General features: G+C 36.2%; 4 protein-coding genes across 6 annotated transcripts; 2 read left to right on the top strand and 2 right to left on the bottom strand.

The window, feature by feature from the left end:
• The first annotated feature begins 1,141 nt into the window (after positions 1-1,141).
• LOC129898927 (probable serine/threonine-protein kinase WNK3) lies at positions 1,142-10,867 on the top strand. Its single transcript, XM_055973635.1, has 8 exons — positions 1,142-1,476; positions 2,549-2,586; positions 3,162-3,389; positions 3,518-3,741; positions 3,842-3,999; positions 9,082-9,265; positions 9,334-9,471; positions 9,555-10,867. Exons 1-8 carry the CDS (start codon positions 1,384-1,386, stop codon positions 10,370-10,372), a joined length of 1,881 nt encoding a protein of 626 aa, XP_055829610.1. The 5' UTR covers positions 1,142-1,383; the 3' UTR covers positions 10,373-10,867.
• A 710-nt stretch (positions 10,868-11,577) lies between these two features.
• LOC129899138 (elongation factor TuB, chloroplastic-like) lies at positions 11,578-13,381 on the top strand. The gene has a single exon (XM_055973960.1). It carries the CDS (start codon positions 11,706-11,708, stop codon positions 13,152-13,154), a length of 1,449 nt encoding a protein of 482 aa, XP_055829935.1. The 5' UTR covers positions 11,578-11,705; the 3' UTR covers positions 13,155-13,381.
• A 1,847-nt stretch (positions 13,382-15,228) lies between these two features.
• Positions 15,229-18,646, bottom strand: LOC129901374 (protein DEHYDRATION-INDUCED 19 homolog 5-like). Of its 3 annotated transcripts, none has more exons than XM_055976528.1 (5): positions 18,317-18,646; positions 17,048-17,178; positions 16,776-16,853; positions 16,438-16,679; positions 15,229-15,528 (listed from the first exon to the last, which is right to left on the bottom strand). In XM_055976528.1, the coding sequence occupies exons 1-5, from the start codon at positions 18,396-18,398 to the stop codon at positions 15,429-15,431; spliced, it is 633 nt and encodes a 210-aa protein (XP_055832503.1). In that variant the 5' UTR covers positions 18,399-18,646; the 3' UTR covers positions 15,229-15,428. The 3 variants fall into 3 exon arrangements, with proteins under 3 accessions (XP_055832503.1, XP_055832501.1, XP_055832504.1); XM_055976526.1 differs by having other exon boundaries at positions 15,229-15,531; positions 18,317-18,577; XM_055976529.1 differs by lacking the exon at positions 18,317-18,646 and adding an exon at positions 18,115-18,215 and having other exon boundaries at positions 15,229-15,531.
• A 955-nt stretch (positions 18,647-19,601) lies between these two features.
• Positions 19,602-23,672, bottom strand: LOC129899443 (protein JOKA2-like). The gene is made up of 7 exons (XM_055974412.1): positions 23,454-23,672; positions 21,324-22,417; positions 21,123-21,246; positions 20,819-21,037; positions 20,578-20,727; positions 19,969-20,490; positions 19,602-19,846 (listed from the first exon to the last, which is right to left on the bottom strand). Exons 1-7 carry the CDS (start codon positions 23,475-23,477, stop codon positions 19,751-19,753), a joined length of 2,229 nt encoding a protein of 742 aa, XP_055830387.1. The 5' UTR covers positions 23,478-23,672; the 3' UTR covers positions 19,602-19,750.
• Between the last annotated feature and the right edge of the window lie 281 nt (positions 23,673-23,953).

Raw genomic sequence — 23,953 nt, 5'->3', positions numbered from 1 at the left:
GAAGTGTGTGTTGAGAAAGAAGAGGAGAGTGGGTGTGGAGAATGAAATTCCAAGAAGAAGAAGAAGAGAGAGGGCTGGCGTGGAGGAGAGAGGGTGGGGATTATTTTTTTTAAAAATGATTATTATTTTTAATTTTTTTAATGTAAATATAGTATTTACCTGCTTTCAAACTCTTGTAATCACGCTATTTTCCAACTCAGCAACATCAATGCCAAGGTCAATCAATGGTCAGAGGGGTTTAAAATATTGTGTTCAAATGAGTTTATTGGTTCAATTGATAAAGATATAAGTAGAAGGATCCAACTGATAAACAAAGCCAAATATAGGAGTCTCCCAGGTCATTCCGCATCAAATTATGTCAAAACTGAAATTCTATCTATAGCCACATAAATATTAGTTTTAAATTACTATATATTTGGTAAAAATAATTTACATTTTTTTCCTTTTTTTCTTTTTTTATTACACTTCTTTCGTTTTATTTATCTTATTTTTACATTTGATAATGAAAGAAAAAAAATAAGAATTAGAAATTCAAATAATGATAATTAAATAAGTCAAAAAATAATTTATGTGTGAAAAAAATTAAATATATGTTTGAGCTTTGTTAGAAGAATCATATATATATATATTCCTAAATGGATTTTTTTAAAATAAAAATAAAAAAATAAAAAATTTCACTTTCGTTAGATGAAAAAGGTATATGTGAGTCACTTTTGTAATAATGAGAATATATATGAGTCGCTTTTATAACAACAGAGGTATATGTGAATTATTTTTATAAAGCGAGATTATATCAACTCTGTCAAAATTGAAAGATATATTAAACCTTTTTCGCTTTTTTTTTTATATCATGAGCATTTTCAGTCATTTTTTTATTACTTAATATATTTAAGGACAAAAAAAGGCCAATTTAAGGGTGAAAAATTGAAGATTATTCAAAAAATTTCAGTAGTTGAATTAGTTAAATATATAAATTTTTATTTTACTGTGGAGGGTTCAATTCCTAATTCCTCAAAATTGGGTTGAGGATCTGCTGCTTTCGCATGCGCGCAGCTAAACACACAATACACACCTGCCATTGACCCAACTCCCCTCCCAACTCTTTTACTTTTTTGCCCTTTGTACGCCTTTATTTCCCTTTCTTTTATACGTTTCTCCTTCTCCTTCATTTCTTCCATACTAGTATGCTTGGGTTTGGTGTGATTGAGTCTTCTTCCGATTCCCAATACTGCTTCTACACGAATTTTGAGAAGAATTGTACTATTCTTATTTTGGGAATACTTAATTATGCTATTTCAGATTGATCTCAAATTGAATTGTTGTTTGACAAATAGCTAGGTTTCGGATTTTCTTCTCGCAACTAAATTCATTGGAACGAAGAGAATGCAGCAGGATTCTGTGTCTGAACAGGAACCCGACGATTCTGAATCTGAACCAGAGTTTGTCGAGCTCGATCCTTCTGGTCGATACGGCCGGGTCAGTCTCTCGCTTCTGCATTAAATAATTGTTACCTTTTTTTTGGCTTGTTGTACCTCTTAAGTGGTGTTTGGAGTACATTTTTCAAATTGTGTACTGACCTTGTTCTGCTCAATTTATATGATCTAACTGAAATGCATAATATTGAAGTAACGATTGAAAAGTTAGTTTGATAAGGGGAAACTTCATCATAGCAAAGTTAAATTTAATGAATCAGAAAGCTTGAGACTGTTTGGATGGTTGTTACATATTGTTTTATAACGTATTGTATTATATTGTATTATATTGTGTTGTATTGTATCGTAATGCATTGTCTAAAGAATACAATATTTGGATATATTGTATTATTTTTCATCGTTCCATTATGTCATATATCAACAATTTGAACCATAAATTTACAAAAGTACGGTAAAGATAAAATAAGTTAATTAAATAGTAATAAGTTAAGACAGAATGAGAAAAAAATAGAAGGTAACGATGCGATCACACCAAATGTCGATACACAAAATGTGACTTCTTGTCTTACCTAACGATGAAATTAACGATACCATACAATGAAGTGGTTGAGAGCCATGAGGTCTTAGGTTTAAATTCCAACGGAGACAAAAAACACTAGGTGATTCTTCCTGTTTATCCTAGCCTTGGTGGATGGATTTACCTGTTACCTGTTGTTGGTGGGAGGAGACAAGTATCCTGCGGAATTAGTCGAGGTGCGCGAAAGTTGGCCTGGACACCACAATCATTAAAAAATAAATAATATTATACAATAAAATTTAAGTAACAATCGAAACATACATTGTGTTCAAACTAACAACACAATACAATTAACAATACACTAGATAACAACCACCCAAACAAGCTGAAAGCATTGAAAATGTAATAGAAATGGAATAGTGTGAAAGATTTTGGAAATCTCAAATGGAAAGAGAATCATATAAATTGGGACTATGGGGATAGTATTTCTTTTATTTTTCTTGTCCCCAGCTTCTATTTTCCCGCTGTTCAATTCTGTCGGACTGCTTTGCTATTACTGTTGTTACATATCTGGCTAATATTGTCTTGTTATATGCAGTACAAGGAGGTTTTGGGAAAAGGAGCTTTCAAGAAAGTGTATCCTTTTTTGAATGTATTCACGTGCATAATGCTCCACCGCTGTTTCATTTCATTGATATGTTTGACGGGATAAGGAATATAAGATGTTAATTTGAATGGTACTTTCTTTGTTTCAATTTATGTGCCTGTCGGGCATGGATTTTGAGGAAAAAAAGACTTTTGGAACTTATGGTCTTAAACATGTCCGTTAGATTTATGTCGCTATAAAAATAGAGAAAATGAGAAATTCATGTTAAATTGTTTCCAAGTATGAGAAAATGTGCCATTTTCTCTGGAACACACTGTTAAGGAATTAGTGTCACATAAATGAAACAGAGGGAGTATATTATATTATTAGTAAGGGAAGAAAATATTATTGAAATAGTTACAAAGTTGGATTGATTGAGAGAACATTACATAAAGGTATTAAATTTGAATATTTATATGACTTCTAATTCTTAATATTTGTGAAAGTTGTATGATTGTCATATAACCTGAGATGAAGGGACTATTGTGTTACTGCTTTTTCCCCTCATTAATGAATGTTGTCAAGTGCAACTATTGTCCATACTTGACTTACTATCGCTATATAGTTACCGAGCATTTGATGAATTGGAGGGGATTGAAGTAGCTTGGAACCAGGTTAAATTGGCCGATCTCTTGAGGAATGCTGTGGACTTGGAGCGTCTTTATTCTGAAGTTCATTTGCTTAAAACCCTCAAGCACAAGAATATAATCAAATTCTATAACTCATGGGTTGACTCAAAGAATGAGAATATCAACATCATTACTGAAATTTTCACTTCCGGGACTTTAAGACAGTATGGCTATGTGTTCTCTTCTTTTTTTTTTTTTTTTTTTTGCTTTTTTTTGCTCAATGCTTTAACCCCACTACCCATATTTTTGAAAATATTGGATTATGGACTACTCTTTCTGTCTGCTCGTGAAGGTACCGTAAAAAACATAAGAGGGTTGATATCAGAGCACTTAAGAATTGGTCTAGGCAGATATTGGAGGGTCTCTCATATCTACATGGTCACGACCCTCCAATTATTCATCGGGATCTTAAGTGTGATAACATTTTTATCAATGGTAACCAAGGGGAAGTTAAGATTGGTGACTTGGGACTCGCTGCTATTCTTTGCAAGGCTCGTGCTGCTCATAGTGTCATTGGTAAGGTCCTACTCTGCTTTTCTCAGTTTTGCGACTGTCCTCAAGGTTGCAATTGGCAGTTTAGATGGTTCTGAAAAGTGCAATTCTATATTTGATCTAGGTACACCAGAATTCATGGCGCCAGAACTTTATGAAGAGGAATACAATGAGCTAGTAGATATCTATGCCTTTGGCATGTGCCTGCTGGAGCTTGTGACTTTTGAATATCCTTATGTTGAGTGTGCCAATGCTGCTCAAATATATAAGAAAGTGACAGCAGTAAGAATTTTTCTTTCTTCCCAGACTCTCTTTCTTTTTTGTTGTCCCTCAAGCTACGTAACATGTTATTGTATGTTCACAATTGTTGATAGAAATGTCATTTCTTGGGATCAAGGCTGTGAAGCAGCAAAAGTGACGGAAAATGTTCTAATTGAGAGTTGCAACTCTTGGTTAAAAACTATAAATATCCTTGCATTGCACTTAGGCTTCAAGCCTTCAACTGTCGAGGAACTATGATAACTATGGTTTTAGATTACTGTTACTTTACTAAGCTTTAGGTAATTTTTTATTGGTATCTTCATGCGCAAAGAGTGTCATACAAAGTGGAATGACAAAAAAAATATAAAAATTACAAGCAATTTTAGAGAAATAAAAGCCAATAAGTTTTAACTTTATTTCCGTATCTAATAGAAGAATACTTCTCAATTCTATAATCAGTAATACCACTCAAACGCTGCTAACTTAAAATGATAGTTAAATTATGCGACTTTAGTTATTCAGCATCCAGATTTTAGTTTAAACAATTAGTTCCCTAGTCATTACTTGAATTTTCCATTTAGGTTTCATGTTGTCTAGTTTAAGGCAAAATGTGGTTATCTTGCTTTGGAGGATGTTCTTTCCTGAGATTGTTGACTCTTGTCTCTCTCCTTTTCCCTATGGATGAGGAGGATGGAAACTCAGCCTTCAGTTTGTATTCTCAGGGTGCACCACCCTCATAATAAATTTGTTAAAATAACACTTTTAGGTGATGCTGTATTTGCATTTAGACATTTTAATGCACTAAGCTGGTTATCAGAACAAAATACAAAAAAATCAGGTTTCTGTACTTTGTTGAGGTTTTATGTCAGTATAAAGTTCACTGGCCTTCTTTAAATGACAATACTTCAAGGTTAAGGCATTTCTTAGGGACCAATTGTGCTGCAATTTGAAGCTGTTTCTAGGCAAAGGTTGAAAACTGCATGAAGCATTTTCCTCTTTATTTCACCAATCTCCTTTTATAAGGAGAAGTGTTTTATTAGTACTAGAAAGATACCAAGAAGGTACCCGAGAAGTTTACAAAAGAGAAGACCTTGGATAGAAGCTACACAAAGACAGAATCTATTAAGTCCATAAAATCATAAATACTGATCAAGCATCTCCTCTGAGGTAACAAAACAAATTCTGAAGACATCTAAACTTTAAAAGAGCAATCAACTCCTTGCTTCCATCAAAGCATCTTCTCTTCCTCTCAAGCCATGTTGTCCAGCTAATTCATAATGGAATAATTTCCATGTCTTCTTCAGCTTTCTCTTCATTCTCTAACCTTTCCAGCGCCCAATTAAATCCTTAATGCTTTGTGGCATCACCCATTGAACACCAAAAATATTCAGAAAAAGGACCATATCAACTGTGTGTCGCTGCAATGCATCAGCAGATGATTTTACTGTTTCAGCAGCACTTTCACAGATGAAACATCTGTTACACAAGCTAAGGACTTTTTTTTTTGTAGATTGTCTTGAGTCAAACAGGCACTATAAGCAGTAATCCACTAAAAACAAGCAACTTTGGTTGGGGCATTTATTTTCCACAATGACCATGGCCAATATCCACAGATTTAACAGCACATTATAGCAAGAGTTCACAGTAAAGCACTAAGGTTTTCCTATTCTGTTATCTTCATTTCACCGACCTAAGAATTTACTATTAGAAAAAGGAAAAGGAATACTCCATTTGTTCCATACTGATTCTGCTTGTTTCGTTTTTGTGAGAAAAAAGTAACAAAGCACCCAGGAGGTGCATAGTTACAAAAGCTATTTACCATAAAAAGCTGTATTTCCTTAACTAGATAGGGAACTGCTGAAGTTTATCAACTGGTGTGTATCCTTTGCAACTTCAAGTTTGGACCTAACAGATAAAAGAAATAAGCAATTAATTTTCAGCTGCTGGCTGCAGGAAGCTTTTTTCTCCTCAAAACATCTCTTCTTTCTTTCATTCCATAACACCCAAATTTTAGTTAAGGGAATTGAGTTCCATATTTTTCTGATAGTTTTCTGTGCCTTCCAATCCCTCCAGATGCAAAACACTTATATAACATCCCATGGAAACACCCATTCAATGTTGCTTTTATGTAAAAATGAACTCCATCCAGACTGCTGAACAGTGCATGAAAGAGTGGTTTACTGACTCAAATCCTTTCCACACACAGGTAGCATCTGTTAGAGATACAATACACCTCTTGGCTAGGTTATCTTGCGTGAGGCAAGCTCCATCAATGCTATCCAGTTAAAATGGTGCACCCTGGAGGGATATTAGTTTTCCATAGATTGAACTCTGATTTTCACAGATTGATCCTGCTTGTTTCTATTTTGCATTGTCAAAGATAAACTTACTTTCGCTCGGAGTATTCTGTATTCATTTTTCTTGAGTCTTTGAGATCATAAAATAGAAATTGTAAGGGTATGCCCCATTCGGGAGTTCTTAAGACCGAATTCGCTGTGCTCTCTCTCTATTCTTGAATATTAAAGTAAGTTTAGTCCCAATACCTTTTCTTTTATCAAGAAGGGTGTTTGGCCTCACTTCAATAACCATTCTTCGTAAAGCAGGATGTTCAATTTGCTAAGGAAGTGAACAATAACATGATATTCCAAGAAACAAATAATAGTCTTTCTAAGAAATCAACATTGTTTACGACTTCTGTTGAATGAATGTCCTTGACTTGGTGGGCTCAGAAGCTCAAGATAGTTTTACCATAGGAATGAGATGTTGTTGACCACTTAAAAACAGTTTGGACCATGCATAATCAGAATCAAGTGCTGATTGTATGGGACTTAGGTTTTATTTTCTTAGTCTTGTATCCATATAGTTCCACTCCTACCTGCTGTTCGTGATGGAAAATATCCTTTGATGTTTGGTCCTAAACATTTTTATCCAAGTGAGCCTGCTGAAATGTTGGATTCGCAGTTCATTTCATAGAATGTCGTCAAGCTCTTTATCATAAAACCAAAAAGGGGTCCTGTGAACTTATGCATTCTTTGAGTAACTACTTGTGTTATTAATAGGTATTATCATCAAGCTATAGGACCTATTGTATACCCAATTGCCTGCAGTTTGTCGTGTTTGTTTTCATTAGTCATTCAATTGTTCTCGCAAACTACCCCAAAAAATATTGTCATGACCTGCTTGCATAAATGGGCATATTCATTGCATTTATATAATATTTTGAATTTTTATTGCTCAACTGGAGAAACGTGATTTCTATCCCTGATGGAATGCATTCCAGTTGAGCAATAAAAATTCAAAATATTATATAAATGCCTATCTCTAACTCGGTTTATTTGTCAGGAGTGCTTTGTCAGCATTGAGTAAGAATTACTGGAGTTGCCTCTTCCTGGGGACAATTGACTTTTAGTACTTCCCAATTATCAGTTTACCTCCAAGTACCATCCTCACCTTGGGGAATTTGTGTCTGAATGTGATTTTGTTTTTGCATTGCTCCAATTAGCAGCATCAACCACTTCATTTAGACCTTACTCCAACTGAAATCATTTTCGCACACACTCTTTCTCTGTCTGTCTCTCTCTCTCTCTCTCCCTCTCTCCAATAAGTAAATCCCTCTTATTCTCTTGTAAGTGCTAATTCAGACTGTTAACTATACAGTCTTCTGTTTTGAATAATGTGGTGTGTATCTTGATGTTTTACTAAGGTGCTGTATTTTTAGGTTGTGTTAGTTAAAAGATGAACCTGATAATTGAGTCCAATCATCTGTGGACTTGATTTATTTAGTACATGGTTCCTATTGTTCATTTACCAGAATTATGTGTCGTTGACAAGAAATAGCTATGAAAGGACTCATAGCTAAAGCGGAAGGAGCAAGGCTGATCAAATGAGCGCTTAATTGTTTGGCGTGCACTTAACTTAAACCATGCTAATGATGTGGTCAAGGGTTCCACTGTGAAGCAGCCTAGCATCACTTTAGGTTTTGGCAGAATAGACAACTTAAACTGAAAGATACTTTTTTCCGGATCAGTTGTTCCAACGATGTTATGGAGATCTTGATGTAGATCCGCTAGTTTGCAGGGCATTGAAGGTGTTAAAATGAGGTTCAACAATACACACTATTTTAAGTGGTAATAAGAGTAGTGGTTATTTGGCTGAAGAAATAACAACAGAAATGCGCAAGTAGGATCATGAGGGGGTAGTGTAGGTGGTACTATGACAGGAAAATCAGCTCCTTACTGACGAAGGTTCCAAAATAACTTCCAACACTTAAGGGGGTATTATAAGTAGTGATTATTAGTAATTGTCTTGTTGACGGATTAGTGAGAAAGTTATAAAGGTGGTAGTGAAACGAGGGAAGAAAAGGTTGTGTTCGGATTTAGAGGGTACTAGTGCTGGAGAATAATTTACCAGAAAAGGGAAGCATATCGAAATGGCTAGGTTTTGGTAATGTACAGCTGTCTTCTCTTTCAGGGGAACATGGGGTACTCAAAGTAGTTAGCACTTATCACATTAGTTACCTCCATTCCAAATGTGTTCTTTTTGCGTCATGACATGTTGTCCTCTTGCTTTGAAGGGGAAATATCTTCCCTTCACTACTTGCTGCATTTTGAGGACTATATCCTTGTCAAATCTCAAACTTATCATCAGCGAACATATATCTCTACTTGTGGGGCGTACTTTTTAGTTGAAATACTCTTTAATTTCAACTCTTCTATTAACGTTGTGCCAGGTCGTGATGAAACTATTTAGCAGGATTGAGGGAGTGCTTTATTTTATTAGATTAAATCATTACAAATCTATGAGTCTTATACAATCAGTTTTCAGTTTTTGATAGCTAAAAATTACAAAATGGACATAATTTTTTTTACTTTTTGGGGGTGAGGGGTTGGTGAGAGGGGGTTTCTTTGAGTGGAAAGAGGAATGGGGAGCTTGATATTCATTTTATGTTGGGTGATAATCTTTAACTTTCTGCAACTTTTTTTCCCTTTTAGAATATAAATCTAATGAGATCGTTGACTCTGTATTTCTTGATATTTTAATTCCATCTTACAATAACAATACTACATTGCTAAGATTCTGATTTTACCAATTGCATATATGAAGGGAATTAAGCCTGCCTCATTGGCAAAAGTGAAGGATCCAAGTGTTAAAACCTTCATAGAAAAATGTATTGCGGAAGCTTCTGAGCGGTTACCTGCTAAAAAACTATTGGATGACCCCTTTCTCCTTTCTGATGAGGATTCTGGAAACGTAGATCGATCTTTGAGCTTCAATTCCAGACATGCAGGTAATTCTGTGATCACACGGTTTTTCTAAAATGTCCCTTTCTTATCGACTTTTGTGGGATCTTTACAGATATGAGTGATGATCAGTCTGATAGTGGAAGAAGTACAAAGGACCCTTTGCCTGAAGGAGGCAGAGATTTCACGGTGCAGGGCCAAAGAAAGGACCTAAATACAATATTTCTTAAACTTCGAATAACTGATTCAGCAGGTTAATGTTTGCTTCTTATTTCTTTTGTCAAGCTTAAGATGCATCTATTAATTAGTTGTATAACATTTACAATGTGGTATCAGGTCATATTAGGAACATTCACTTCCCCTTTGATATTGAAGTTGATACGGCGAATGCCGTTGCTAGTGAAATGGTCGAAGAGCTGGACCTGACAGATCAGGATGTTTCAGCAATAGCAGAAATGATTGATTCTGAAATTCGGTCATATATCCCAGATTGGGCACCAAGAGAAAACTCTAGCAATCACATTACTGATGAAGTTGCTCCCGATAGCTGTACTTCTGGAGTCCGAGATGATGCTCCTCCCTTAACAATTGATCCTGCTAATTCGGGTAGGCTTGTGTTGGAAAGACTCCCTTCAGGTCGAAAATACTGGTCTGATTCACCGAAAACAACCAGTAATGGCAGCTCTCCACTCAGACAGGGGCCTTCAAACACGTCACTGACCGATTCACCAACTCGTGAAGGTAGTTGGACAGAAGAAAATGAAGAATCATCTGTTATCCTGAGAGAAGGAGGGAGTTCACATGTTGCTGCCTTACTTGGACACGAAGATTATGAATCTGAGACTTACATGGATGATGATGCCAGTGTTCACCGTGATTCTGACTTTGGTGACAATGATCATTCTGCAGATCTTAGTTATGCTAGCGGGCTTCATTCATCAGAGGAAAGAAATAACATGATCAGCAACAACTACTCAGCTGATATCAGACAAATCACCAAGGAACTCGAGAAGCTGCGTGATCTGCAGCAAAAGGAGCTAAACGATCTCAAAAAGAAACATGACTCGGCTATCTCAGATCTTCTAAGCAAGCTTCCTCCTGAGATCCGTGGCATTTATGGTCAAAATATATCTTCCCATAATTTGCATTGCTGATGTCCTGAAAACTCAAGTTCCTTTGTAAAGATGCAAGTTGCTGTTTTGTCTTTTGCCACTCAAGTGTTGAGTTATTCTTTGATTGTACCAATGACCTGACTGACCCTGAGAAGCTAGAGGGGATAAGCATGGACGTATGTTTAGATACAGATTCAGCTCTATCAAGGTTTAAATCAGTTCAGGGTCAGGAATTGAGGTAATATTGAAAGAGGAGACAGGGAAGCGATGCGTCAAAGATTGGTGACTCCATTTGCTTTATTAGTTATTCGCACTTGCTTGCTTGTACGCTTATGTATAATGCGTCTGCAAGTCATGTTGCAGCTAAAACTAGGACCTTCAATTTCATGAATTGTATACTTGTACATATTTACCTCAGTATTTAGCTATTGAAAATGTCGATTGAAATTATTAAAGTTTTCTTTAAAAAAATTATCATTGGTGTTCGTTAAATCTGTAAAGAGATACAGTAATATTTATTTGAATAATTATTTTCTACTGCTTGCCGTTGTCTGCGTTTAAAAATCTAAGATCTATTTATCTAAACTTATTAGATACCACCATTTTATGTAATCTCATTTTTATTTATATTCTTTCTCTAGAGTTAAACATGTAGCATATATTTTCAGTCTTTACCATCTTAAAGCTTCTACTCTCTAGAGTGTTTCTATATGGTTCTGACTTCTTGTCCTTTCAATAATTTTCATCGATTAACACAATATCATTAGGCAAATAGCAAGCACCGCAAAACCTTATCCTACAAGCTCGATGTAGATGTAATTCCTCCCATCATACTTTTGGCAACATTTCCATACCTCGGTTTAATACATTTGACATGAACTCCTCTTCTTCTTTTTTTCATTTTCCTAAAGGAGGCATTATCATACCACACAAAATATAGTCATGGTTGCTGATTCACAAAATTCGTATATACGTCATTCGTTCCACAATATATTTTATATTTTACTTTTTGAGAGTTAAATTACTTATTTGATCAATCTCTTAAGATGTAATGGAAAAAATACAATTTATAATATTTTTTGTATAATTTTTTAATACCTACATATTAAGTTTTTAAAAAATAGTCAAATTGACCAACATTATTTTTGGAGTAAGTTTTTACATAAATCCCATACCCCCTAATCCCCATAGTCGCAAGTTGCAGCCCACTGCTGTGTCAGTATGTCATCCAAGAGAGGTACCCAAATGGCTAATATATGAGAGGCCCTCTTTCTTCCTCTACCAAAAAAGATAACTTCACTTCTTTCTACCACAATTTATTCCACTCTCTTTCTCCAAAAACTTCAATTCCCATTTGCAGGCAAAAGCTTCTTCCATGGCTTCAATTTCAGCAGCTTCTGCCACTGCTGCTGCTGCAGCTTCTACAAAGCTTAATACCAGTGGTGGTGTTCTTCCTTCAAATTCCACAAAATCCTCTAAGCTTATCCTTTCATCTTCTTTTACACCAACCCCATCAACCCTTTTCCTCCATTCAGCAGCCACCACTACTACTAATACTACTTCTTCCACCCGCCACCGCCGGTTTACTGTCCGAGCTGCTCGTGGTAAATTCGAACGGAAGAAACCCCATGTCAATATTGGTACAATTGGCCATGTTGACCATGGGAAAACCACACTTACAGCTGCTTTGACCATGGCGCTTGCTTCTCTGGGTAACTCAGCCCCGAAAAAGTATGATGAAATTGATGCTGCCCCTGAAGAAAGGGCTCGTGGGATTACTATTAATACTGCCACAGTGGAATATGAAACTGAGAATAGGCATTACGCCCATGTGGATTGCCCGGGTCACGCTGATTATGTCAAGAACATGATTACTGGTGCTGCCCAGATGGATGGAGCTATACTTGTTGTTTCAGGGGCTGATGGTCCAATGCCGCAGACTAAGGAGCATATTTTGCTTGCTAAGCAAGTGGGTGTCCCTAATATGGTTGTTTTCTTGAACAAACAAGACCAAGTTGATGATGAGGAGTTGCTTCAGCTTGTTGAGTTGGAGGTAAGAGAGTTATTGTCAAGTTATGAGTTTCCTGGTGATGATATTCCTATTCATTCTGGTTCTGCCCTTTTGGCTTTGGAGGCTTTGATGGCTAATCCTAGTATTAAAAGGGGTGATGATCAATGGGTTGATAAGATTTATGCATTAATGGACTCTGTTGATGAATATATTCCTATCCCACAAAGACAAACTGAATTGCCTTTCTTGATGGCTATTGAAGATGTGTTTTCTATTACCGGTAGAGGTACAGTGGCTACAGGGAGAGTGGAGAGAGGGACTGTTAAGGTTGGGGAAATTGTTGATATAGTTGGATTGAAGGACACTAGGAACACTACAGTGACAGGGGTTGAGATGTTTCAGAAGATATTGGATGAAGCAATGGCAGGAGATAATGTGGGGTTGTTGTTGAGAGGTATTCAGAAGATCGATATTCAAAGAGGAATGGTGTTGGCAAAACCTGGAACAATTACTCCACACACCAAGTTTGAAGCTTTGGTGTATGTGTTGAAGAAGGAAGAAGGTGGCAGGCATTCCCCTTTCTTTGCGGGTTATAGGCCACAGTTTTACATGAGGACAACTGATGTGACTGGAAAGGTTACTGCTATTATGACTGACAAAGGAGAGGAATCTAAGATGGTCATGCCTGGTGATCGCGTAAACATGGTGGTTGAGCTCATTATGCCGGTTGCTTGTGAGCAAGGCATGAGGTTCGCTATTAGGGAAGGAGGAAAGACTGTTGGAGCTGGTGTTATTCAGAAAATCTTAGAATGATGAACTTGCAGCTGAGCATCTCTCTTCACAAATGGTCGGATTTTTTCCATTGGTTAATTAATCCATTGTCATATATGCGACTTTTTGGTTACATTTATTATGTCTTAGAATCTTACTTTAGTTGAATTATCTTGTTTTATCTCCCAATTCTACTGAACTTTTGGAAATTTTCCTGTCTCTTGTTTCACTTTTCATTTGCTTGAAAGAAATGATATCATTTGCTCTCATGCACTTTATTTTCCTCTAGATAGATGCACACCTTCTTTTGAAACAAAGGCCCAACTTGCTAATTTGAGAATCACTGCTTGGACTATTTGTTTCAACAAATTGATTGCTGATAGAATAACACAAAAGAAAAAGTAATATGCTTCCTTAGCCACTGTGTTCTGTTGGATAACTACGAGTAAGACATCAGCTGGCGAATAACTGAACTTCTTTATTTGAGCAGAACACTGTTGGTTCATCTTACATTGCTTAGGCCGTATGTTATGTTGACAAGATGAGGAATGTTGGTCTTCGTTGACTAACGTGAATATCTTAGATATTACATTATGATAATCACACACTCTTTGCTTCCATTTTCTCATTTTTCAGGCTTGTTCCTCCTATCATGCACTCTTTGAGTTCAGTGGTTTTTCTTTATTCTCGGGTGAATGTGGCAGGTAGCCAACTGGTCGATTTTGATTTCTATGGTTAGGAAGTATGTCGTCCTAAGCTAAAGATTACTGAGAGTGTGTTTGATCTTTCTGGATTTGATGCTTTGGTTTCACCTTTCTTCACAATTATTGGAGCTTGGTTTCAACCTGCAATGTGGTTTTAAATTGCTGGTGCGTTCTCATAAAAAATGAAAAAAAAGTTGCTACTTGATCATTATAAGTCAAGTTCTGTGAAGTGAATTTGCCTTTGACTGGAAACTTTGTAATCCCCTTGTGCTGCATCAAGCAAAGTCCTGGTTGCTACCAATGATAGAGCAAGTTTACTTAAATACACTTACATTGACGATCATCTTTGATAATACTAAGTCCGAATTTACTTTTTCATAGATCTTTTCAAGTTCAATGACCTTTGCTTTCCCAACTGCACCGATTGTATGTCATTAGTGAATTGTACATTACTTTCAAGTGTATATCTGTCTATTCCTTGTGCTTGGCTAAGTAAAAGTTGGGATCCCTATTGGAAATGTTACTTTTAACGTGAGCTAATCATCAGAGTGACATTTTAGTCATGACTGTTCACCTGTTTTTCTCTAAACCTCAGAGCAGTTCTTTGCAATGAGCATTCTTGAGTGTTATTGCAATGCCCCGATTAAAAGGGGGGGAAAGAGCAGGAATACATACAAGACCTTTGTCTTTCCACATGCTCTGATGAGTTCGAATGGATCTGCAACCTTGCTCGTTATCCTTTTATTTTTCCAGCTGGGATGGTATTAAGTTTACAATGAAATGATACTGCTTGAGTCAATGAAAGAGGAGAAAAAAGTGATCATTCTGTTTAATAGAAGTATTTGAGTAAAAAATATATGACAATGGAAGACTTATTGTTACTAAATTGGCAAGGACCACTGTTGTGAAGTGTTACAATGATTTTTTTCTGTGTAGTGTTCCTGATGAAAGTGTCTGATTTATTGTGTTTCTTGTTGTTATTCATGCTTGTTACTCTTGTATAATATCATCTAAGGAAATATGCATTATGCAATAAAAGATTGTGGTTAAAAAGAATTTCATTTAGCTTTTTTTGATGTATGGAACTTGTGAAGTTACTGGTATTTTAATTAGGTTAACTGCCAATGATCAATGCCATAAACTCCCAACTCTAATCAATGACTTTAGGTACATTAGTTTACAGGCTTTTCAGGCTTCAACGTCGTTTTACCAATTATATCTTAAGCCCACACAAAACGTCGTTTGCCAGTTATATCTTAAGCCTGAGTTTGAATCACAAGTCTGATAAATAGAGACAATCAACCTTGTGACTTATGGTGTGCACAACATTTCAATAATCAACCTTTGGACTCCATCATCCTCAGGGAATTGTTTAACAATCTTGTTTTAGACATGATAGAAAAGAAGAAAACTAGCAAACAGTAGCATGTTGATCGTCGAGGACAAATGTGATTGCATTAATATACTTGAAATTGTAACATTGATTTATAGATATTAGAAGTTTTTGAGATGCTTTCTGGTGTTACATGACTTTTACTAGTAATTTGGAACGATCATCGCCTCGCCTGCATGATTCTATGAAGCATATTATCCACAAAAATTGGTTGATTTCCTAAAATATAGTTGAAGCAACCAGCTCTTGAAGAAATACAGCTCTCTGCCTTTGCTCTTCAAAATCCTCTTCTAGTGCTTGATCAGATACAGCTAACTTGCTGCTGCACAAGACAACAGTAGATTTCTATCATTCTACTGTCAAGGGCACCATTAACTAACACTGGTTCTGTATATACCGACAGTATATACATTTTTATACATGTAATTTAACCTATTATAATAGATCACTTATTATGTATTCCATTTTACCAAGTAATGCTTATTGCGTGAAATAAGCTACCACCATCGACGAGTTCTGTAGAACCCAATAGCTTTGGCTCATACTTCGTATTTGTGCTAAAAAAAAATTCATTTAAACTGTATTACTCATCTGTCTATGACCCAGTGAGCAAAATGGATCGTGTTTCAAAACCCATGAACTAAAAATTCTGGATCTGCTTCTACCTATAATTGAGCAAAACTTTCTTACACCTTGGTGTTACTGCATACAAAATTTGTCCCTAAAACAAATGAACCATTCAACACTAATCAAGATGTATCTATCTTCAAGGATCAGCTAAACATTTCAAACTCAACATTATCAGATCTGTTAGACACCCAATATTGTCAACATATTGAAATTTTTGAAGCAGAATTATGTTCTATTATAAACAAACATCCTCGGAGTTTCATGGCCAACACCTAGGTCGTCCATTGCTGCAATAATAGACTCATCTATGAACTCATAATTTTAATAGTACAATAAGATCAGTGCTAAGAATATTGAAGATTGAATCTATAACTTGAAATCCTGAATCTTCCTCTAAACGTAGGTTGGCTTTGGGTTAAAAAATGATGAAACTACATTCTAGGTGGACACTTTTTGATGGTTATATTGACAACAGAAGGACGAATACAGAAAGGTACAAACTACAACACTCTTGCTTAACTTTCAGGTTTAGCATTTCGTTCAGCTTGTTTTATGAGAAAACTTTACGAAAACAAAGAGAAAGAATGAATAAACGTACCTTTCTATTTCAGTAGTCACATTGTCACAAACAGATGACTTATCTTGCTGCCTGCATTTAGGATCCAAAGGAGAGAAATTGCAGAGAAATGGCAATAAAAGTGGATCAGGAGCAGTTTCTTGAACCTTGTACCGAACAAATTCTGAATTTGTGCCAAAGAATGAAGTTATTTCTCGAGGATCCTTTCCGATCATAGGTGTAGCATTATTCCAGAAGCCAGGTTTTAGGTAATTTCTCCTCCTCTGTAAAAGGGGGTACAGGTGTGGAGGTTCAGTTGATCGCTTATAGATCGTCCTAAATAGTCAAAATTAATATTTTGAAGCTGAAAATATGTCTACCTTTACTGAGTGTGCATGTTGCACAGAAAAATGTCCGGTAGGATCTTTGCCCAAAGTTGCAGCACATACGGGACAGACCTGGAATAAAAACGTCGAGTAGATTGATCAACTCATACAAATCTTCAGTATGAATGCATATTACATGAGGACTAAAAGATTGAAAAGTTTCCGGTATATAAGTATAGTCATATGCACTTCATTTTTTGTATATAACATAAACAACATATCTAACGAGAATGTGACACGAGGAAGCATCATGGGTGGGACATTACCGCGTTTTTTAAGTCAAAACAATGCTCATCTTCCAAATGGCTGCAAAGCATTGGCACTTCAATTTCGACATAACAGAAAGGGCAAGGGAACCAAGCTCTAACGTCTTCTTCTGCTTCATTCAAGAAAGAATCTGTTTGATTTCCAAAACAAATAAACATAAGGTTTCATTTAGGACGTGTTCTCTTTCTTTTCTTTTCTTTTTTCTTCCTATTTTTTTCATCTATTTCCTAAACTTGTCCAAAAGAGAAGTCCGAGGACGAGAAATGTGATCACAACTTTATGGGTTCCAGTCTTCCAGATAGTAGAAAAGACAACTTTCTAGTTCTGAATAAATATTTATACATATTAAGTGGATTTTTGACGCAAATACAGAATTTGGGCCAAAACTATTGGGTTCTACCGAGGCGGCAACATGAAATAACAGCTTCTTTCATTTTCTACCTTCTTTTTTGGGCTGTTTTGTTTCATCTATCACTCTCAAAACTATAAATTGTGCACAAATCTAAGGGTGGCAAAACTGGGACAAATTCATACATAGCCAGCTTTTGGCCCCGGATAATGTCCTAGAGTTTCACTTGTAGATTTCAAGACTCTAGCACAATGGCTATTTTACGAGGACAGTACTGAAAAGTGACCAGTGGACGCTATTTCATGGCAAAATTAATCCACAAAAATATGATTCAGCCCATTTGACCCGCCCAAACACTACCATTTGTCACCCCTACACACATCTATCAACCTTAAATTGAATTTCTTGTCCAACTGACAAACCAACTGAAATACTAGTTAAATAGGTAATTGCATAAAACTGGAATAAACACAATACACAATAATGGAAGTCATAACATCATCCAAAAAACTAACAGTTAAAAGATAACTTATATAAAATGAAGATGAAACTCCAAAACCTGAGAACTATGTTGCTCGGCTCTTCAAAAAAATAATCATGCGTTGGTCAGATCCTCCAAAAGTAGTGCCGTTTTGAAGAATCCACACAGATGTGTCAATATTTTTGAAGCCGACCAACATAGCCCAAGAAAGGAGGAACTAGAGTATGTAAAATTACCAATTAATGGAAAAGCCATGGCCAAAAATTACCAACATCTATGTCAACCCAAAAGCTTCACTCAGCATTTAAAACTCCCCTGAGACAGAGACCTAAACTGTCTACCACAAAATTTAATTTTATGTATAAAAAAAGAAAGAAGCAGCAACAGTGCAAGAACAGTTATACAAGACAAATGCATGTGATGCAAATTGATATTTACCAGAATTGCTAAAATGGGTAAATTGAAAGGCAGAAAGATTATTGGCTGAGTTTTCTCTTGTAGTCCAAAAGTCCACATCCATCTTCCAAAAATTTTAATTTTTTTTGTAATCTAAATTATATTTGTAGAATCAAAAGAAGGAAAGAAGAATTTGGTTTAATAGATGTAATAATACCTAAACTCAAAAAAAAACAAAATGTTAAGAGTGAGGTTTTTATAACAAGAAAGTAGTGAGTGGTTGGTGATGATGTTTCTTTCTAGCTTCTACATCAACTTTATTTAGGCTTTGATGGGATGTTGTGTTGTACACTTGCACTCATTTGTATTTTAGTGGGTAGAAAATTTTGTGGAAAGCTTTTCTTACACACAAAAGCTAATAGAGCTATTGACATGTGACCCTTTACAAATGGTAAAATAGACTGACTTCTTTCCACTGACAAATTCCTTCACCAATGACACTTTCCTCTCCAATTAAGTCAAGTATTTTATTATTTTCTCCCTTTCACTTTCAATTTATGTGTTCATATTTTTCTTTCTAATCGGTGAAGGAAGCTAGAAGCCTAGGTACAATTCAGTAACTTTTGTCAAATAAAATATTTGTGTTAAAAAATTTATTAAACATGTACAGATATCAAATTTATATTTCATTGACACTTAAAATCGTCTGAAAAAGAGGAGGGACTAATCTGTGAAATAGGAAAAGCTGGTCAAACTATCGAGCAATTATTCAGCTTCTTGCAAGTTGTTTTTGGGGTTCATTTTTTAGAATAATTTATTAATATAGTGACAAAAGAAGTTAATATTGTGCATCATCACTTTGGTACTAAAATAATGGACAAAGCAAATGTGTTGGGCTAAATATTTGCTTTACTGCCTAGGGCGGTGCAAAAGTCACATTAAGCAAATTGACCGATTGAATAAGTTATATTATATTTTGTTTGTTTAACTCAAATAATCCATCAAATTATTAGTATTAAAAAGGATCAAATTAGTATATAACCCGATGTATCAAAATGCCAAAATATACAAAATCATATTTTAATAAATTAAGAAATTATACGAATCTTACAGAAGTTGATACTTTGAAGAAAATGCTGAGTTATGAGTATGAAATTTTGAACAAATTCGGTCATAACCAGTTTACTGATTCAGTGCTCACTTCGAAAAACGCAAACCATCAAGATTGAAGCTTGAAGCTATGAGCAAGTGAGAGACACCAGGAAAATTTATGGTGCAGACATTCGCTTCGGAGCCATTGTTATCATAAAACACTGCAAGTTCAGTATGACCCTAAGAAATTTCAGAGCATATATTAATGTGCAAGGCCACAGAAGGAAACAAAGTCACCAGAACATCCTGTTCAGTCTAGAAAGTTATTAATACCATAGTCTACTGAAAGCATAATATATTGCAACAAGTACTACTAACTAGATCCTAATTCTCTCCAGCAATAAGATCCATCACAACACGCTTAATGCTGCCATTATTCTTCTTGAGCAACTCCTTGTTCATCTCTTTGTTGTGGAATCCCTGCAGAGACATTATAAAATGGTCAAAAGCTAGAAGTTGTTGGTTGCTCAACATGCAGAAAAAGAAGGTAGAAATTTCAACACTAACTACATTAATTTTTAATGATCACGACATTAACCTACCATCTCCTCCAGCTCTTCAAGGATAGGATCCCACTCAGAAACACCACAAAGATCAGCTACTGCCTGATCCAAGTCATACTCGTTCATCCTCAAGACTTCTTTGTTTAAGTTAACCTGTTTGAAACCCATTCCCCCCAGTTCCTTCAGGAGGGCCATCTCGATATCATCCTGTGAAGATGCCTGCACCTCTGTGACAGAGGGTGGTGCAGCAGAAGTAACTGCTGGTGCTGCCTCAGATAAATCAATGGGATATGAAATTGACGAACCAGCTGCAGAAGAAGAAATACATGACTTGGACTCCTGCTCCTTGTTTCGGTTTCCATCAACCACCGGCCCAACCAATTCCATGGCAGGGTTTGAGATTTTAGGGTCAGCAATTATATCATCCATTGTAATGTCTGCATGCACATTAATAGTTTCAGAACCAGCTATATCATTGCTGGCCGGAGGAAAATTCAAGTCCAGGTCCTGAGACGCTTCATAAAAAAACTCCTTTTTCGGTGGGATCATTGAAAAATCAACCTGCAAAAATCAGTTACAAATATTCAAATCGGCATCGAAGATACCTCTTATTATCAAGAAATAATGTTGCATGCGAACAGTCCTAACCTGGATAAGCACCCATACGCGCTGCCCAAACTTCTCCCCTGAAGGCAAGGCCATCCTCCAGTAGGAGATGTACCTACCAGGAAGCTTAGGAGCTGTAAAATTAACTGCCACATCAAGATCATGGTCTACAGCCAAGCCAACCGAAGTAATCTGCAGATAGGGACAATGTATCATCACATCACAGGAGCAGAGGCATGAATGTTCACAAAAAAAAAAAAAGTGCTAGCGCATAAACTCTGACCTGTAATTCAACAGAGACTGCATCACTGAATCTATCTCCCCCAATCCAAACAAGTTTTGTTCCTTGTGGCCAGACAATATTACCATTGTTCCTCATTCTCCAGACCTTGGTAAATGGAGTCGATGGAGCCATGATAGTACCATCAAGTACATTGACATCCAGTGTGAAGCGGCTGTCCACCTTAGGCGATTTTACCTCGCAGCCTCGAAAGATGTCACGCTACATGCAGAAAAGAGTTGACAGAGTTGATCAACACAAAGAGAGTACTTACAGAAAATTGAAAGAAAAAAGTAACTCCTTATACAGGATCATGTAAAGCCTTGAAAGCTGAGGGATAATGGTAAGTAACAGGACGATCCATTCTGACGTAATCAGCATCATTTCCCATTTGTGCAAAGCATATGCTGCAGAGATCATAGTCCTCCTTTCTGTAAGAACATAAGAGGATGAGTCCTTAACATTGACTAGTCAAATACTACATATACAAAAGCTTCACGTTTCTTACACTAGAGATTTGAACCTAGGGCCAGTTATTGGATGAACCCCGCAACCATCACAGCAAACACCTCTGTGGAAAACAGAGGCTGTCCTATCACTGTGATTATGGCTCCTGTTAACTGGGATATGGAAAGGAGAGTATTGAGGTTGAATAGCATTTTTCAACTGAGGCACTACCCTGTTCGTGGAATATGAACTTGGAGATCTCAAACCATCAGAAAGCATACCGGAGGAACCAACAGCACCAACAGGCTCAGCACCAGGGTGATTCTCAAGTGGCTGTTCATCAGCTCTCTTTTCTCGGCCAGTGGTTGAGGCACTAGAATATGAAATACCAAGAGCCTTCCCAACAAGATGGGAATCACCAAATTTGTTACCCTCTTCCTTCTTACTGTCTACCAGAGATGAGTTAGGGTTAGGACTTTTGGATAATGATTCACACTGAATTTCATTTTGATCTGGTTGGGAAGACTTCAATTTTGAGGCATCTATGGATACAGTATGATTTTTGGGTTGTGCTGCAGTTTTAACGGTCAGCTCTTCAGCATTCGCTGCTTGAGATGGCTCTCTACTTCCAACGCCACCCATAGGTACTCCGGAGACTGGACAAGCCTGCTTTAAGTAGGATAAGCCAGTCACAGAGAGAGCCTTGGAAAGCTCAGCAATTTCTCGGGCAGCTGATGAGGCTTTAGATGCCATATCTGCAGAGTGCTTTAGGATTTTTCTGCTTTTTGATTTTGGCAAAGACTTGAGAAGATCAGAAACACTCGTATTTATGTTTGGAAATGTAGGCTGGATCAGTGGGGCTCTGACGGAAGTAGAATTACCACTAGATGTACCCGAAGATCTAAGTTTTTCAGTGTTCAATCTCACAGATATTCGCAGGGGATCCAGTTCCTGGCTCGTGATATCCTCCAGATCTTCATCATCAACAAGTGTTACAACATCTCCATCCTCATCAATGTATGTTAGTGTAAGTTCACTGTCGGGAGGAAAGTTGAAAAGTTGAAAGATCTTGTCTTTTAATCCATCTATGTTAAGACCAAGTTTATCATCAGCAACACGGGCATTGAATCGTCTTAGTGTCTCTCCATACTTGACCTACACAGTATACAGGGCCAGCAGAAAACCCATTAGCACAGACAAAATCATCCATCAGAGGGTACATAAATTAGTCCCCACATATATTCATGGTCACAAAGAAAATTAACCAAAATGACAAACAGAGCCTCTAATAGCTCTCCTCAACAGATATTCATTTCAAGAGTCAAGGAATTCATGTTATCATGGAAACACAAAACTACATATTGACAAGATCACATAGAAGATGGCACGCGGAACTCCTCCAAGGCATATAAGGATCATACGAAAGTACCCCAAGGCATATAAGGATCATACGAAAGTTAAGACTATACGTGAGAAAACACAATAGAGAAATTATAACAATCAAGTAATCAAATATGTCTCAATCGGCTCACAAATCCCTTACTCCTAGGGTGTGTTCGGTACGGAGGAAAATAAGTTGCTTAGAAAGAGGAAAACAAGTTCCTACAAGTGTCATTCCACATTTATAGTGTCCTCTCCACTCTCCACTCCCCACCCCCATCCCACTCCAACCCAACCCAACCCAACCCAACCCAACCCAACCCAATAGTATTTGTCTAGATTATATATAAATGATTTTAGCATAATTTTTTGCATACATACGGAACATATGAAAATAAGTAAGAAACCATTCTTTTCCGATAAAAGATTTTCTAAGAAAACGTTTTCTTCATACCAAACACACCCCTAAACCAGAAACCAGAGCAACACTAGGAACTATCAACAGTTTAAATTAGACCACATTCCTAAAGGGAATATCTTTACAGTGTAAAACAATTGCTTTATTTTGGTATTGCCAAATCCCAACACAAATTAAGTTTAGAAAAAACTGATCACATAACAAAGCTAGATACGTGGTCGGTGCTATCCCTACCAAATTATTTCACAATTCGATCATATCTCAGAGTACGGAAACAAAAAAAATCCATCAACCCACAATATTATTCAACATCTCAAAGTAGAAAAACAACATGCAATCCAATTGAACAAAAGCAAAAGAACTGAAATTTTTTAAAAGAGTGAAAGATCAAACCTTGATCACAATAGAAGACTCCATGAGCAAAAACGTTTACACACAAAAACCAGTATAGATACGATTAGCTATAAATTTTTGCTAAGAATTTGAAAACCCTAACCCTAGAATTTTCAGGAGTAAAAGTGTACAAAATGGAGCGATAAAATAGAAGAATAGGAAGAGACTCGCGAAGCAGAAGGGGTATCTAATCGGTTGTCAGTTTGCCGTATACATATGAACATATATTGTGGGCTCTATTTAAAAAAATAATAATCTTGGTTTCAAAGAAAACTAGGGAGCTAAGGAAACCAAAAAGTCATTTTGTGTACAAGTAAACAAATATTCTTCAGTTTATTTTTATTTGTCACAAAATTTAAGATATTTATTAAAAATAATAATAAGTAATATAATTATTTTATCATATTATTTTTATTAATTAATATTTAATATTATATCTTAAAAATAAATAATTAATACTAAAAATAAAAATGAGATTATCCTTTCTCCGTGTTCACGGA

This window comes from Solanum dulcamara, chromosome 8, assembly GCF_947179165.1.
Source record: "Solanum dulcamara chromosome 8, daSolDulc1.2, whole genome shotgun sequence".
In the NCBI taxonomy this organism is placed as follows: Eukaryota; Viridiplantae; Streptophyta; class Magnoliopsida; order Solanales; family Solanaceae; genus Solanum; species Solanum dulcamara.
This window is presented reverse-complemented; position numbering and strand designations above follow the sequence as displayed.